Source organism: Astatotilapia calliptera, chromosome 12, assembly GCF_900246225.1.
Source record: "Astatotilapia calliptera chromosome 12, fAstCal1.2, whole genome shotgun sequence".
Taxonomy (NCBI): Eukaryota; Metazoa; Chordata; class Actinopteri; order Cichliformes; family Cichlidae; genus Astatotilapia; species Astatotilapia calliptera.
Genome location: NC_039313.1, coordinates 23,820,691 through 23,836,222, shown reverse-complemented (window position 1 = coordinate 23,836,222; position 15,532 = coordinate 23,820,691). Strand labels below are relative to the sequence as shown.

Sequence of the window (15,532 nt, the reverse complement as noted above, 5' to 3'; positions counted from 1 at the left end):
GTAAGCGAGCTGTATTTGTGCCATGTTCGCCCCGAAGAAATGCGCGCAGAAAACTTCGGAATGTCATAGGTCGCTCGTGTAGCAAGTTTACTAGACGGATTTTCTATTCGTTTGTTTAATCAAAAAGACTAGTGTGCTGCACGCATTCACACGGGAACAGGGACACAGTTTACGTGCGTATTTGGACACAGTCTGTCCCTTCTCTGCGTCCTTGGAGAAGTTGGATAAATATTCACAGCAATGAGAACCTATTTGGTGAGTTTTGACATTTAAATGAGATAAATTGTCATAATCAGTAGATTCAAAAAATATCTGAATAGTTCTTCTGTATCTTTTTTTCTTTTACTTTTTTTTTTCCTTTTGGGGACAGACGGAAAAATAGACAGTGTGCCGATGTCTGGCAAACTGGCCGTCATGTGGGATTGATTGCAGGGGAGTATGTTTGGGCTGGAGCAGTTTGGTTCTCAAATTAATAGCAGAAACCCTGGCCAGTCAGAGAGAAACATAAACCAACAGAGACTGAACATGGGCTCCCATTATAAAGGCCCCGGTTTTCATGCTGGAGGCCCGCCGGGAGCCGTGGAACCCGGCATGGGCCCTCTGAGCGAGCCGCAAATGCTCGGGCTCAATATGAACATGAATGGTGAGCAGTACGGTAGCTTTCACCCGCGGGGACACTCAGACATGCATGCAGGCAGTGGACTTCAGCAGCAGCAGGGGCAAGGACCAATGCATGGATTTTTTAACAACCAGCAACCTCATCAAGGACATCCTCACGGCCATCAACCCCACCCCCACCAACATCACCCCCATTTCGGTGGGAATTTTGGAGGGCCAGAGCCAGGGTCATCATGCCTGCATGGCGGCAGGCTGATGGGCTACAACAACAATAACGGCATGGGACCACAGCAGGGCTTTGGAGAAGGATTTGATCCTCTTGCTGAGGGACAGACGGGTGATGGCTTTCCCCAGCAGCAGCAACAGCAACCGCAGCAGCGGCCTGGTAACATGCCTGACTTTCAGCATCATGGCCCTCCAAGTGGGAACCACGCTGTCCCTGCTCCCTGTCTCCCCCTGGACCAGTCACCTAATAGAGCAGCATCCTTTCATGGTCTTCCTTCTTCCTCATCCTCTTCATCTGAGTCTCATGGTTTGGAACCTCGGCGGCTGCCAAACCAAGGAGCCGTAGAGGGATTAGAATATAACTTTCCAAGTGAACCTCCATCTGGACATTTTGATGTACCTGTATTCTCTCCTTCAGAATCAGAATCTCAGTTACCACATTTTGGGCCAGGAAGACCAGTTCCCGGTGGGAATTTCCCAGGGAACGCTGGCATGCCACGGACACCAGGTATGCCGGGCATCTCTAAGGGACACCAGCCACCACCCCAGCCCCAGCAGCCTCAGCACGGAGTGTTTTTTGAACGTTTTGGAAATGGCCGGAAAGTGCCCGTGGGAATGGAGCCTGGGGTCAATCCAAGACATCCTCTCATCCAGCAACAACAACAGGCTGGCTTGATAGCCAGACAGAACTCATGCCCCCCTGGCCTCCCTCGACCCCCTCAGGCTGAGCCCGGCACTACTAACCCTAACATTCTGGATGGAGGGGTCATGATGCCTGGCCAACACAACCAGTTTGAATATCCCATTCACAGACTGGAAAACAGGGGCCTGCACCCCTATGGGGACCCCATGTTTAATATGCAACAGCCAGCTCCTCCTCCCTCCCAACAGCCTGCAAATCAGAGGCTCCAACACTTTGACTCTCCTTATATGAACATGGCGAAAAGGCCTAGATTTGACTTTCCTAATGCACATGGCGGCGAGGGCTGGTGTGGCGGTATGGACAACCACCTCTCTCCATCTGCCTACCCTGGCCTTCCTGGAGAGTTCACCCCACCCGTGAATGAAGGTTTTGGACCAGGTCCGCTGCAGCATCCAGGGCCCGAGCAGCAGTCTCTGCAGCAGCGCCAGAATGCAGCTATGATGATAAAGCAGATGGCCTCTCGCAACCAACAGCAAAGAATGAGGCAGCCGAGTCTACAGCAGTTGGGTCACCATGGCGATGTACCTCCAGGCCCAATGGTTCACGGAGGCCCAGTCGGGAGCATGCCTCATCCTGGCTTTGACAGGGAGAATAGTGGCAGGATGCCCAACATTGATGGGCAAAATCCTCATGTAACTCAGGAGAACTCCTGGTTTCAGGGGTCCCACCCACCAGGAGAAATGATGTCACGGCGTATGGGTGGAGCGGGTAATGAGTCAGGGCCTCATGACATGGGGCTCCAACAGAACGGCGCTGGGATAATGTTTAGGCCGGGCATCGGCATGCAGGAGCCCATGAGAATACCAGGAGATGGACATGTGCAGAACCTTCATTCCCCAGGCATGCACTCACAGTTCAGTGGCAACATGGGCAACCTCACACAAATGCAGTCTCCGGGAGCAGGAGCAGGACATCCAAATGCACCAGCAGAGAGACGGCCAGCTGACTTCCCTGCACCTTCAATGGGTGCACAGCCAGCTTTTCCCTATGGGGGGGCTAACCGTCAGGGGCCGGCTCACAGTGCTCCCCAGGGGGTGAGCACCTCACCTGGCAACTACCCTCCTCAGTCTGAGTTCCCCTCGGGCCAGCGGTCGTCTGTTAGTAAGCTTGGAAATCTGTCCCTCGGGAACTTCAGCAAAACCAGCTCTAAAGACAGTGTTTTCGGCCAGAGCTGCCTAGCGGCCCTTTCCACAGCCTGCCAGAACATGATCGCTAGCCTAGGGGCCCCCAATCTTAACGTAACATTCAACAAGAAGAACCAAAACGAGGGCAAGCGAAAACTGAGTCAGACTGAGCAGGACATTAATAGCAGCACATCTAATGGGACTGGCAGTGCTGGTCCTGAATATTTTCAGAGCAGCACTTCCCAGAACAGCCAGATGCCTGGCACTGGGAATAGCAACTCTAAGCCTGCAAGTCAAAGCCAGACGGTGCAGGGGGAAGCCAGTGCCCTCTCCCCAAATTACAACATGGACGCTACCCCGTGCAGTGAGGGGAAGGCAACAACAGGGAGTGGGAGAGGGAGAGGGAGGAGAAAAAGAGACAGTGGACATGTGAGCCCTGGAATTTTTTTTTCCTCTGATAATAGTAACCCTGTTGTAAGTCCAGGCCAGCAGACCCCCTCGGCTGGCGTTGGGGAGAGGGGTGGGGGCACGCCCCATGAGAAACAACTCCAATCGCCCTCTTGGGGGAAAGGAGGTGACCTAATGTTGGGGGACCAGGCTGACCTTATGTCTTCTTTAGACAGTGGCATTCAAAGTGTTGCCAAGTCTGACAGCAGCTCACCAAGAGTGGACTTTTCTGAAGATGTCAGCACCCACTATGGCAATGAGGATGAGGTGTCCTCCAGCTCAGATGCAGGAGGGGCCTCAGCCAGCAAACCTAATCGCAGCCCTATAATCAACGGCTCACCCAAAATGCAGAGGAGTGACCACGGGTTGATAAATGGACAAAAGCCCCTTGGCATGGGCATTAACAATCATACTACCTCGACGCCAGACACCTATGGACTGAATGCTGGTGTGGGCACAGGGGCCAGTGGGGTCAGCCACCCGGGCACTCCTGGGGTGGAACAGGTACGCACCCCATCCAGCACCTCTGGCCAGGAAGAAATCCATCCTCTGGAGATTCTGCAGGCCCAAATCCAGCTACAGCGGCAGCAATTCAGTATCTCTGAAGACCAGCCCTTGGCCATGAAGACAGGCAAAAAGAATGGCGACTGTCCCTCACAGAACGGAGACAATGAGCTGGCGAGCTGCAGCCCGGATGCTGGGAAGGGCTCAATGGGCACTATTGACCTTGACACCCTCATGGCAGAGCAGCACGCCACCTGGTACGTGCCCAGTGACAAGGTTATGATGGACGGGTCAGAGGATGACAAGGCCACGGGACCCTGGGAAAAAAATAAGAGCCAGAACAGCAGTAAAGAAGGTAAATGAAACAGTCTCTTTCTTTAAGTTTTAATTAATCTCTCTCACCCTCGTCACAGTCTCTCTCATACGCCACTCACATTACATCAGCAGCTCATGCTCATGCAAATGAACAGATTTTCTTTCTTAAATGTCATTTATTTATTTTCAAAATCTGAAATGCAGTGATAACAGCACCAGTATAAATATGTAAAATAATCAGGTGACACTTACAAGAGAAAACATTTTGTCCACATTGCGCAGGCAGAAAGCAGCGTCTCCGTTTACTGGGGCCTTTGGGTTTTAGAGGTCTAACGTTTATAGGAGGATACTACATTTAATAGTAGAGCCATTCATAGTCTTGAAAAGAGAGAAAGACAAAGAAAAAATATTTTCTTTTTTGAATTGGGTCTGTAGTACGAAATGTAAAAAACAAAAACAACACACACACACACACACACACACGCGAGTATATATCTATATATAAACCGAAATAACAATAAGCAAAATAAACTTGCATTCATGCAAAGTATTTTATAGGGTTCTTCAGTCCAGAGGCACTTCAAAAGAACAGCTCAAGAAAAGTAAACATTTCCTGTGGCTCTTTATCTCGGTTTTCAGGGTGAACAACTACATTGTAAGATTAATAGCTTTCTGAGGATATGCGTTTTCGCAGCGGGGTTTCCCCCTCGCCTTGTTACGTGTTTGTTTTTGTTATTACCATGAGATAATACTGAGCTGCTGAAAGAGGATTTTTTTTAAACATTTGTTGGACATGAGATTAGACAGCATGGTGATATTAATGCCATTCATTTTCAGTTTTGTTTTACGTGGGAAATGGAAATGGCGAAAAAGATGAAAGAGTTAAATGCTTTTTTTAATTGTTAAATGTTTGTTTCGTCTTGATCCCTGTCCCTTTTGAATAATGTAAAATAATTGTCTCACACAGTCAAAGTATAAATATTTTTACTATTTACAGCACATTATTTTGGTTGTTTTGTTTTTGAATGAAATTGGAAAAAGAAACTGACTCTAAGGCACAGAATTAGTTTTTTAAACTGCAGTCTGCAGACGTGGTTTATGGATACAATGCGATTTATCTTCTTTATTATTATTATTATTATTATTATTATTATTATTAATATTTTATTATTATTATTTTTTTTGTATTTTTAGTGGCTCTAAATAAATAAAATGCAGACAAACCAATATACTATTTAGCTGTTAGAGCCATGATAATGATAATAATAATAATGAAATTAATAATATTAATAAATTACATTTATTTTAAAAACCTAAATTTATGATGCTTCAATATGATTTGTCATTACGTGCTTTGGTCATAATGACATCGTTTTTGGAGCGTAACTGCATCATTAAGACAAGCTTTGTGTATTATAATATGCTAGTTTAATTATTGGTGTTATATTTATTGCTTCTTTTTACTTGTCTCTTCATTCTCATTTTATTTCCCTTTTCCTTTTCGCGTGGGTTCTTTAGTCGCTCATTTCAAACCACAGCGTTGTACGGAGGCGTCTGTCGGTGTTAGCAGACGGACAAGCTTTTAAATGGTTGAACAGTGGCGGGTTTGCGCTGAAAGGCCCCTGCGTCTTTTGATATATAATAATAATATGGATAGGTTATATAATTGCGCGAGTGGCTTCGCGCGTCTCGAACGCCTCTTTGTTCTGATCGGCGCGAGCGCAGAGAGAGGGGCGGGGACGCGCATCGCGCGGACTCTGGAGTCCAGGCACACTTGTTTATGAGACTGAGCACAGGACGTCTCGCTGTAGCAGTGGTGGCATTACATCTAAAAAGCACTCTGACTCACCATTTAGGTTTTTTTGTGTTCACCCGGTCATAAAGTAACTGTAACAAGCGGTGTGCTGCATATTAATGTGATCCACAATCAGCCAAACTGGTGCATTTCTGCTCACCTATCCCTGTGCTTCCTCATAATTAAAGAGGCTTCTGTTGTCAGAGATGTATAAATGGTAACTCATTTTGATTATAATTACTGAGCAAATCTAACAATGATGAGCAGTCAGCCACACTCATCCTGCTGCATTTACTATTTTAATTCCTCTGGGGCTGATGGCACATTTAAAAAAAATTTCAATAGGCAAAAATCAGTAATTTAAGGCAGAATAGTCCTCCTCTCCTCTCCTCCCTCTCCTCCTCTTCTCTCCTTTCCTCTTTCAGCCCTCCCTGCATGGACACAAGGCATGCAGCTCTGGAGCGATCGATAGCTAGTTAGCACAAATCACGGCTCCTGACAGTTTCTCATTTGAGTGCTTCAGACAGCAAAGATGAAAAAAGGGTGGAGGTGTATTTGAGAGGGGGGAGGGGGATTTTAAGATTGAATCTGATGCTTAGGCTACACAGAAGGGAGCAAAATAACATAATAATTTAAGATAAATCATAGCCCACAGTGTAGTTCCATAACATCCCACAGGCTTTTCACACTGCAAAAAATATCCATCTCCACCACTGAGTCGAGTTATAAGTCCTCAGCCTTGTAAACAAAAATCTGCCACTGGCAAGATAATGCCAGTGACACTAATGTAAAATAAATCAAGGCGATTCTTTAGTCCATTAGGCTTAACGAAATTTAACTGGGTCATAGAAAAATGACCATTTTAATTACAAAGAACTTAATTTGTGTAATTCCAGTAAAAATGATTCTTCCTCACGTATCTGGACATTTTAACGAATGTTCAAAGATGACATGACTTGTTAAGATATTTCTATGCTGTGGAACTATAACTGTCATGTGAGTCGTACATGCTGGCTAAAAAGAAGTGCAGCCATGTTACATTTTTTTTTTCCTTGCAGGTCAAATAGTTCTCTGACCCCTTCCAAAAAACCACACTTCTTTCCTCACCACAGCATGTACACACAGCACATGTCTTAGTATTTGTTTAGAATTATGCATAGATTCTTTTTATTCTTGTGTCAGATCAATAACTTCAGTAATGATGAACAGTAATAGATAAAAGCCTTGTTTTAAAGGTGAAAAAAATGCTTTGAAATTTAGTTCAGTTGTCTGGCGCTCATCTTTTCAGAGAATGTATCTCTATATGAAAAATGGCTTATTTCTAGAGAAACTTGAGGCTTTGTGCTCAAAGTGTTTTTACTCAGTTGTGTCAAGAAATTTACCTTGAGAAGTGGACCAGGGCAATCAGCAGGCTGTGTGTACTTTGGATATCTGTATCTGATGAGGTGAGAATGACCAGCGTTGGGGGTCAAGGATCACTTTAGTTCCTTTGAAGTTGAAGCTTTTCAATCTTGATCACCATTTCACTCAAATGTAAAGTAGGGAAGTGTAGAATAATTGCTGTTGTCGTGTGTATTTGTCTTTCAGGAGGATTTCAGGAGCTATATATCTTGCTATGCTTTAAATAAGCCCCAGTGCTGATATTTACAAGCAGTGTGTAACTTACTGGATGCTTGAGTATGCAGATAAAAGCTAAACTGTGCTTATAGGAACTTTATTCTGAGTGCTGATATCTGTGCATCCCGGCTCGCATCTCTGTGGTCTCTTTGTGCCCGTTAAAGTGATGCGTGTGGCAGTAATGTCCCCCACTGGACCCCATACTTGGCCTCCTATCTAAGTGACGTTGTGCAGCGCAAGTCTTTCGCCCAGGCACAGCAATACCAGTTGCAGAGTCTGGTGTGCTGCTCGGCTTACCCGAACTCTCAAGGAGGTTTAGCAAGGAGGAAGAAGTTTTTAGGTGTACACGATCAACTTTCCCATGTCAGTTAATGTTATTTCTCCTTTTTCTAAAAGCATTTTTTTTACGCTCTTCCTCTTCCCTTCTCTTCTGTATATCTTTGCCAGAAGCTGACCGCTCATTTGGAAAGTCGTGCATAGTCAAGATAACAGGCGAGCAGCAGGCGTAGGAAGTGATTCAGTTATTTTTATTTTTACTTTTCACTGTTTTTTTTTTTTTTTTTTTGCCCCGTACACAGTTTTTTTTTTTCACACTTCACAGTTGACCTCCTAGAATAGTTTTCACTCTTCACGCTCAGTAATCAGTCCTTAAACAGCTTTAATAATGATCAAATCTGTCACTCTGACTTTGACAGCTTTGAAAAGAAGAAGCTTTCGTCTTTATCACACCTACGAGAAAGTACTTAAAGCACAAAAAAGGAGGCTGTATTGATAGCATGGAGAACAATCCTGCGAGACTACCTGGCTTTGACATTTCGGTACGACAACAGCTCCTCAAATCACGCCAGTAATTTGTGCTTCCTTTTTCTAAAATAGAAGAAAGTGATTGGCACGTGCTTGAAATGTGGAGGGGGGAGGGGAAAAAACAGCTTGGGGCAGTCTGTGTTCTTTACCTGTCATTACAAGGTGTTTTATATCGACTTTTTTTTTTTTCTCCCAACAACACACATCCACCGCACACTTCTGCACTTCATCATTATGATAATCATAGCAATTAGCATTGTTAATATTGTTTTCCGAAAGTCATAATTCATCTTCCAGTGACTACTTCAAGCTGACTTGGTTATTGACAGGTTCATCCAAGCTGCAAAGGACGGTTAGTTTTTAGCAGCACAGATGTATTAATGCAAGAAAAGGGCAACACTTGAAAAAGTGTCTGTAGTGTGGACATAAAAAAAACAAACAAACAATATGCATTAAAATATTTTAATGTCAAATTTTCTTTTACTCCTTTAGCGTGTGTGTGTGTGTGTGTGTGTGTGTGTGCACTGGCACTGCAACTTGCATATGCATTTGCCTGCTGTGGACATAAAGTTTGATTTATTTAGACTCAGTGTCATGCCCACGGCTTCAGCCTCAGATCTCAGGTGTCTCTCCCGTTGGAGCGCGTGCACAGTGATTCCTAACAAAACATTTAAGAGTATTTACTCTGAGTGTAAAGTATACAGTATCGAAATGCATCCGTCTTTATATTTAAAGCATCTAGATTTAAGACAGTTTCTGTTTGCGTGTGACATGTTCCTTGGGATCTTTGCAAGACAGTCAAAGGAAGCCTATTAAAGACACGTGCTGGTGACTGATGAAGAGAGAGTGAGAGAAAAAGACGAACCAAAGTGTCAAGACTTTTTTTTGCGTTGCTGGAGTTTCAACTCTTCAAAATAGAACCTGCATCCGGTGTTTTGTTTTCCCTGGGGAAAGGTGTTAGAATAAAATGAAACTTGTCTCAGCATGTGGTAAATATTCTCCTTGGAAGCAGCAAGGAATGGAAAGCTGATTATACCTAGGCGATGCACAGAGGGAGGAGTTCCAAGCATTTGAATGTGGGTGCAAGTGGCAAGCCTCCAAAAATGTCCACGTGTCTTGTTTAGCGACACAGGGGTCCAAAGAAGACAGACGCATTTCAAAAAAACCAAACCCCAAAAATCAGTTTGATACAAAGGTCCCGAAAGATGTCCTGGGTTCATGTATTCACTGTTAGTCAAGTGCAGCTTTTTAAAAAGTGTGTGTGTGTGTTTTTACTTTCTTTTTTCCAGAGGTGTAGATGTTGTCATGCTGCCAGGAGCGGTTATGTTATGTGCCATACAGGTAGTCGTCAGGCAGTGTTTAATTTGTATTGTGGAACTGACAAATGAGTTATGACACTGGAGCTGTTTCTCTTGGGAGACAGAAGTAGAAACCGATGGCGGGCAAGAGAAACTAAGAGAGATAGAGAGAAGTTTTGTGTGTGTGTGTGTGTGTGTTTTATTTTTTTCCCCTTAAAAGAACATCTGTGGTTTCGCTCACGAGGTGAGTGAGGAGGTAATAGCTACCATTTGCATTTATGGAAGAGAAAATAATTCAATTTTTCCATCACTTTCATGCACCACAACCATTGTTCATTCTAGTCTGTGTGTAGGAGTTTTTGTTTTTTTTCCCCAGTGTAGCTGTGTATCTATAGCTCTTCAAATATGTCTGTCCATGAAACTGTCCCTACTTAACACCAATTAGAAAAATACTAAATAAACAGTATAATATTCTATATTTTACTCCTTACACTGTACATGTTGATTTGGGTTTTCTTTGTTTTGTTTTTGTGTGTGTGGCAGGTTGTGGTGAAAAATGAAATTAGGCACATTATTGTTTTAGCTCGAAACAAAAACCAAAGGCATGAGAAACATCTTCGAGTAGCCTTTGTTTTCATGTGTGCGCGAACCCTTCCGAAAAGACCGAAGCACGCAGTACTGTGCTGTGAAACAAAATAGAGACAGTGAAGTAGATCAATATGTCACTGACTTGGATGACATGTTGGACAGGTCCCGGACATGGTTGTGAGTTATGAAAGAGGCACTAAATCACTTCCCGTGTTCTGATTTGTGTCTGGTTTACTAAGCGCTTCTTGTGGCCAGAGGCAGAGGTGTGCGTGTGTGTGTGCGTGCGTTTGTGTGGGTATGAGTTTGAGGAGATGGCAATGGGTGTGTTGTTGGTGAGAAGGTAACAAATGCTGGGGGCAGAGCCTGCCTGGGCAAGTTTTTCTCTCTCTCCTTTTTCCCCCCCACTTTATGTTTCAGGCCAGAGAACAGAGAGGAAATTCAAACCAAAATAACCTCTGTGCCCTTGCCTGAGAAATGTGCCCCTGCTCCCCGCAGATATCCTCTCTGCTCTGAGGGAAAGGTCACACTTCGGCAGTTGGGTGGAGATGAGGGGGAGTTTGCAGGCATGGATACCTGGGACAGTACCTTTGTTAGCCCCACTGATCTTTATTAAGGCTTGACTGAACATATTTCTTTGTTTTTAGGGATATTATTTGGCTTAGCCGCTTCAGATCATTTTTGGCATGTTCTGAGGTTTCACTGAAACCATATAATGAAGATTGCAAAGTGTTCTGCTCATCTTTGGTTATGTCTGACTCCTGAAGAGATGCAAAACTTTTACTCTTGCACGTCTTTTCCTGTGGCTTTTTCTCTGTGGATTGTAACGGGTGTTTTGTGCTGACAAAGACAGACTCCTCACACAACACCATAGTGTTAGTTGTTATGCTAAAGGAATCTGACCTGATGTCAAACACTGTCATAGGAGCGGAGGCCTTTGGGTGTTTTTTTTTTTTTTCTTCTTTTCGCAGTGAGTGGAGCATTCTGATTGGTCTGGTTTGTGTTCAGAGAGGATGGGGTCACGGCCTCAGGAGCGTGAGGTTAAAGGTGAAGTGTCGTCATGGAAGTCTAGAGCTCGGGATTTAAAAAAACAAAACAAAAAAGGGGGGGGAGGGGGTTGCACATGCGTGTGCCGCATGAGATCCCGAGTCCTGGGAAACGTGTGTGATGGAGGCTTTTTGTAGATTCAAATATGTGGCATGCATTGATTTTTATTTATTTTTCTTTCCTTCTATCAGTTAATTTAAAAAAAAACATGCAATACGTGCGTCAGTCGTCATTATTTTTAAGAGTAAGTGAAAAAAATGAATTGCCGCTGTAATACTTATTATTTAATGGGTGGAGGATACAGACTCGGAGCAGCCATTGTTTATCTTCCTGCGTTGCTTCGGGTGTGTTGAGTGTGTGCGGCATGACATGTAAACCCGTGTCAGGCCGTCAGCTCCCAGACACATTGGTGTCATCCAGACAACCAGAGCTGTGCGCTGTGCTCCCTGCCTTCATGGCATTCGAGCTCTACTCATCTCTGTAAATTGTTTCTGGCTGTGTCTGTGAGACAGCTCCACAACCCTGCTGCTGCTGTGCCTGCATGTCTGTGTGTGTGTGTGTGTGTGTGTGGGAGCATCATCACCAGGTACCAAATAAAAATGTACTGCACTTGGGGTAAGAGATATGGTGATATAAGAGCATCACGTTAAATTCAGTGCCTACTTAACACATCACTTTGGTAATCTTTTGTGGCTGTAATGTGGTTAAGGATATTTAGGTGTATTTGTGGCTCGGCGCAGCTGCTTGTGCCGTTTCCGTTTTATTAGGTATTTTCCCCGCGTGCTTGTTGAAGCTAAGCACTTGTTCTCTTCAGATGAATTGGCTATTATTGAGATATTACCGTGGATATGAATTCTACCTTCGTCAGTGAACAACCCTAACAAGATAGATCTTATTGAGGGGGGGGGGGGTAGAAGAAAAAAAAAGATTCTCCTGCTTGTAAAATGTCATGGTGATTTGGGATTTGGTCTGGTGTGATTTAGAATTTCACACCGTCGTTTCCACCTTTTGAACAAATCCGTCGGCATGGATAATGCTTGCGATTTAAATGTAGTGTCAGGATTTTTTTTTTACCCCCCTCAACCCATAAAATCACAGTCTCTCTCATACTGACTAATATATTTGATCATGTGGTGGTCAAGTGTTTGTGTGTTGGATTTTGCATATGTTTTTAATGCTAAATGGCAATCACCCCATTTTTTTCCTCCTGTGTTTAGTAGTATTTTTAAAGCATTTCTTATGCTTGTATATGTGTAAAATAAACTGTGAGAATATGGAAAGGATGCATTTATGTTTGTGGGAAATATTCATTTTGTTGTATTAGACTATGCATACATTTTTTTGTTAGTGTATTTTCCACCTTTTTCCTTGTGTCGAAGCTGAGTAATATGTGTAGCCGGGTTCGTGTGTGTGTCTTTCTGCGTGCACGTCCATATGTAGTCAGGCGTATGTGTGTGCACGTGGAGCAGCAGCTGAGGGCTTGTGTGAGTATGGCAGTGGCAGCAGCGGTTGGTGTGTGTGTGTGTGGTTTTTTTTTTTTTTTTGGTTTTTTTTTTTTGGGTGCGTGTGTTGTCAGTTTGCTGTGTGTCAGCAGTGAGCCACGGGAACGCTTGGCTGCCTATTCAGGCCGGTGCGGACCCTGCTGTGCCCAGCTAGCATGAGCTGCTGGCGGGTGCTGGAGGGCACAGTGCTGGGAAGAGGGAGTGTGAGTGGTTACGGTGGAGAGGGGGGGGCGATACTGGCAGGGGGTTGGGGATCAGCCGTGCTGAGGTGTATGACTGGACCCTCTGGCAAATGTGAGATCTTGTCACAACCGCCACCAACACCGCTCTAAATCCTCATTTCTCCCTTACCCCCTGCACCCTCAGCCTCCACTTACACCACGTCTGTAGTCCTTGGGAGGGAGATGGAGACAGAGAGACAGAGAGAAGAGCTCACAGAGACCGGCAGTCAGAGATGCAGATGAAATGGAGAACAACGGGGAGGCTTGGCTGCCTGACCTTTCACCAAATCCCCCCACTTTTCCATTCCAGTGGTCGCAGCCCAGACGGGCTGGGGGGCAAGCCCGCCTGAGCGCCTGCATGTCTTCCTGCCTTTCTTGGTTGTCCTAGCTGCATGGTCTTATCTAGTCTAGCTCGGCCTTCTCTCTGCCTGCATAAAATCGCTGCTGCCTAAGCCTTTAATGAGGGCAGAGAGGAAGGGAGATGGAAATGGTAAGCAAAGCGAAAATAAAACATGGTTAAGAAGCAAAGGAGGATGAGCAAAAAGAGAACACAGGGTAAGGGATGAGAAAGGGGCTGGCGCGATGCTTCTCTTTTCTCCTAGGTGAGTGCTAGCCTGACTGGTGCGTTGTGATCTGCAGCCTCTGTGCCCAGACTGTCGTCTATCACAGCCTCTCCTTTCTCTGACGCATGTAACTCAGCTTGTCAGCGCTGTTTTCCACCTGTCTCTACACTCAGACATCTAGTTGTCCCTGCACCTCAAAGGTCTTCGTCTTCGTGCAGCACACCGATCCGTTTCAACCATCCGCACAGAGTATGTTTTGTGTGGGGAGGAGATGGGAGATTAATCGGACTGATTTAAGTGAAGGATCCTTAACATCTTTATACGCATTTTCTCTTTGCTCTGGGCTCGCTTGGAGGCAGAGCCCAAAACACAGGATGCAACACTTGTGTCATAACACCTAGCCCTAGCACTAACTCTTTGCTAGTGTTTCTCTTATTTTAGTTTTTTATGTGCCTGCTTCCCAACTTTTCCTTATTTCTGGCCTCTTTTCTCTCTGATTGCTACAGTCTGCATCTTGGCAGATATGTTTGATGAATTGTGATGTGCCACATTTAAAAAAATAAATAAAAAAATCTTCTCCTGGCTAATTTTTCCACTGAACAGAACACAAGGCTTTTTGCAACCATTTATTATGACGCTTCACACATTGGTGACACAGGGTCGATGCTGGGGCATGATCATTATACCAGTAAATTGGGTCAAGCGGGGCTAAAGGACAGGTGTCTCGGTACTCTCTGGCCCACTGACCAGAGGTCATTAGGAGGGTTCCACATTTGCATGCCTGGTCGCAGCCAAAATATATGCGCTTACATTTAACGTACGCCCGTGTTTTCACGTGTTTATATCAGGCGACAGGAGGCGGATGCGAGGAGAGGGGAGCTTTTGCTTGTATCCTCCTATTCGGGTCTTATTGATGGGTGGTGGAATAATGTTGAATTAATTTCACAGTGCAGATTTAGAGTGGGATGTGAAGATGACACTTGTTTAATTAAAAGTGTGTACTTTAAATGGTTCGTCTGAATCAGAGAATGCCAACTGCTTGAAGTTGTTTTTTCCATTTTTCTGCTGTCTTAATTAACCGCTTCCTCTCTGTTGTTGTCTGTCTGCAGAATCTGAGCTCACCCAGAGTAAGCCTGGAGCTGGAGCCCCTGGGGCTGTAGGAGGTGGGAGCAGTGGAGGAACCCACCTGCAGTGCCTGTCTGTCCACTGCACAGACGAGCTCGGGGACAGTAAAGGCCGAGGGGGGCCCGTCTCGTCGTGGCGCTCTCTCCACTCTGATATCTCAAACCGATTTGGGACGTTTGTGGCGGCACTAACTTGAGGGGGGGAAAAGAAGAGAAGAAGACGATGACCCAGCAGGACGAATTAAAGAAGATCAGAAAATATCAAGAAAGAGAGATTCAGAGACATTTAACCACGATAAGGATGCGACTATGTTAATTTGTGGATGGAACGACTGTGTGCCGCTCTTGCCTGTTCAGGGAGAGAAAGACATTTACACTCACAAATGGAACACAAATACAGCTACACACACGCACACGTGCACGCACACAAACACACGCACACACACGCACACACACATGCTCACAGACACTCGAACACCATGTTTTGTTTTCTGATACATGCAGTCACACTTAAGAAAACTGCTGGACAATAACAGCACGGGGCTCTACTCGACGATGCCCACATCTGGAAAACCTCAAATCATTTATTTTTCTTTTCTTTTCTCGGTTGAAGAAAAATAAGAAATGTTAAAGGAGGAGAACGCAAAAACGAGAAGCATAAGGAGAGAGGTGAAGTTGTCATTGGCTTTGATTGTATACCAGTGTTTAGTCTTATGACTTATATTACTACCTGTTCTTAAACTTAGCTAAGATTGCCTTTGTAATGTGTATGGCAACTTCGGCATATGTCAGTCAAAACTCCCCCCCCCCCAAATAATAAAATAAAATCCTGGCCTTTCACTCCTGTATTACAATTAAATATGGCCCAGTGGTTCAGAAACACCCCAAATACTAAAAAGGAGAACGAGAGGAAGGCGGGATTACGCTTGAATGTAACTCAGCAATTTTCCTTGTGAACACAAAGTTGTTCCTCTTTGTCAACGCGAAATTTAACCTTTATCGTTTGCTGCTCTAAATCATAAGGTTTGTTGTAGCTCTCT

At 44.7% G+C, this 15,532-nt stretch overlaps 1 protein-coding gene across 2 annotated transcripts; it reads left to right on the top strand.

Annotated features, from left to right (window-relative positions):
- Positions 1-194: 194 nt before the first annotated feature.
- Positions 195-14,918, top strand: mn1b (meningioma 1b). Of its 2 annotated transcripts, XM_026187473.1 has the most exons (3): positions 195-255; positions 371-3,976; positions 14,478-14,918. In XM_026187473.1, the coding sequence occupies exons 2-3, from the start codon at positions 439-441 to the stop codon at positions 14,687-14,689; spliced, it is 3,750 nt and encodes a 1,249-aa protein (XP_026043258.1). In that variant the 5' UTR covers positions 195-255; positions 371-438; the 3' UTR covers positions 14,690-14,918. The 2 variants fall into 2 exon arrangements, with proteins under 2 accessions (XP_026043258.1, XP_026043257.1); XM_026187472.1 differs by lacking the exon at positions 195-255 and having other exon boundaries at positions 262-3,976.
- Positions 14,919-15,532: the final 614 nt, after the last annotated feature.

What these genes read in the sequence shown, in the direction of transcription:
- mn1b (XM_026187473.1), top strand. Translation starts at nt 439, where the DNA reads ATGTTTGGGCTGGAGCAGTTTGGTTCTCAAATTAATAGCAGAAACCCT. An exon ending in CCAGAACAGCAGTAAAGAAG is followed by an intron (nt 3,977 to 14,477) that starts GTAAATGAAACA and finishes GTCTGTCTGCAG; the next exon opens with AATCTGAGCTCACCCAGAGT.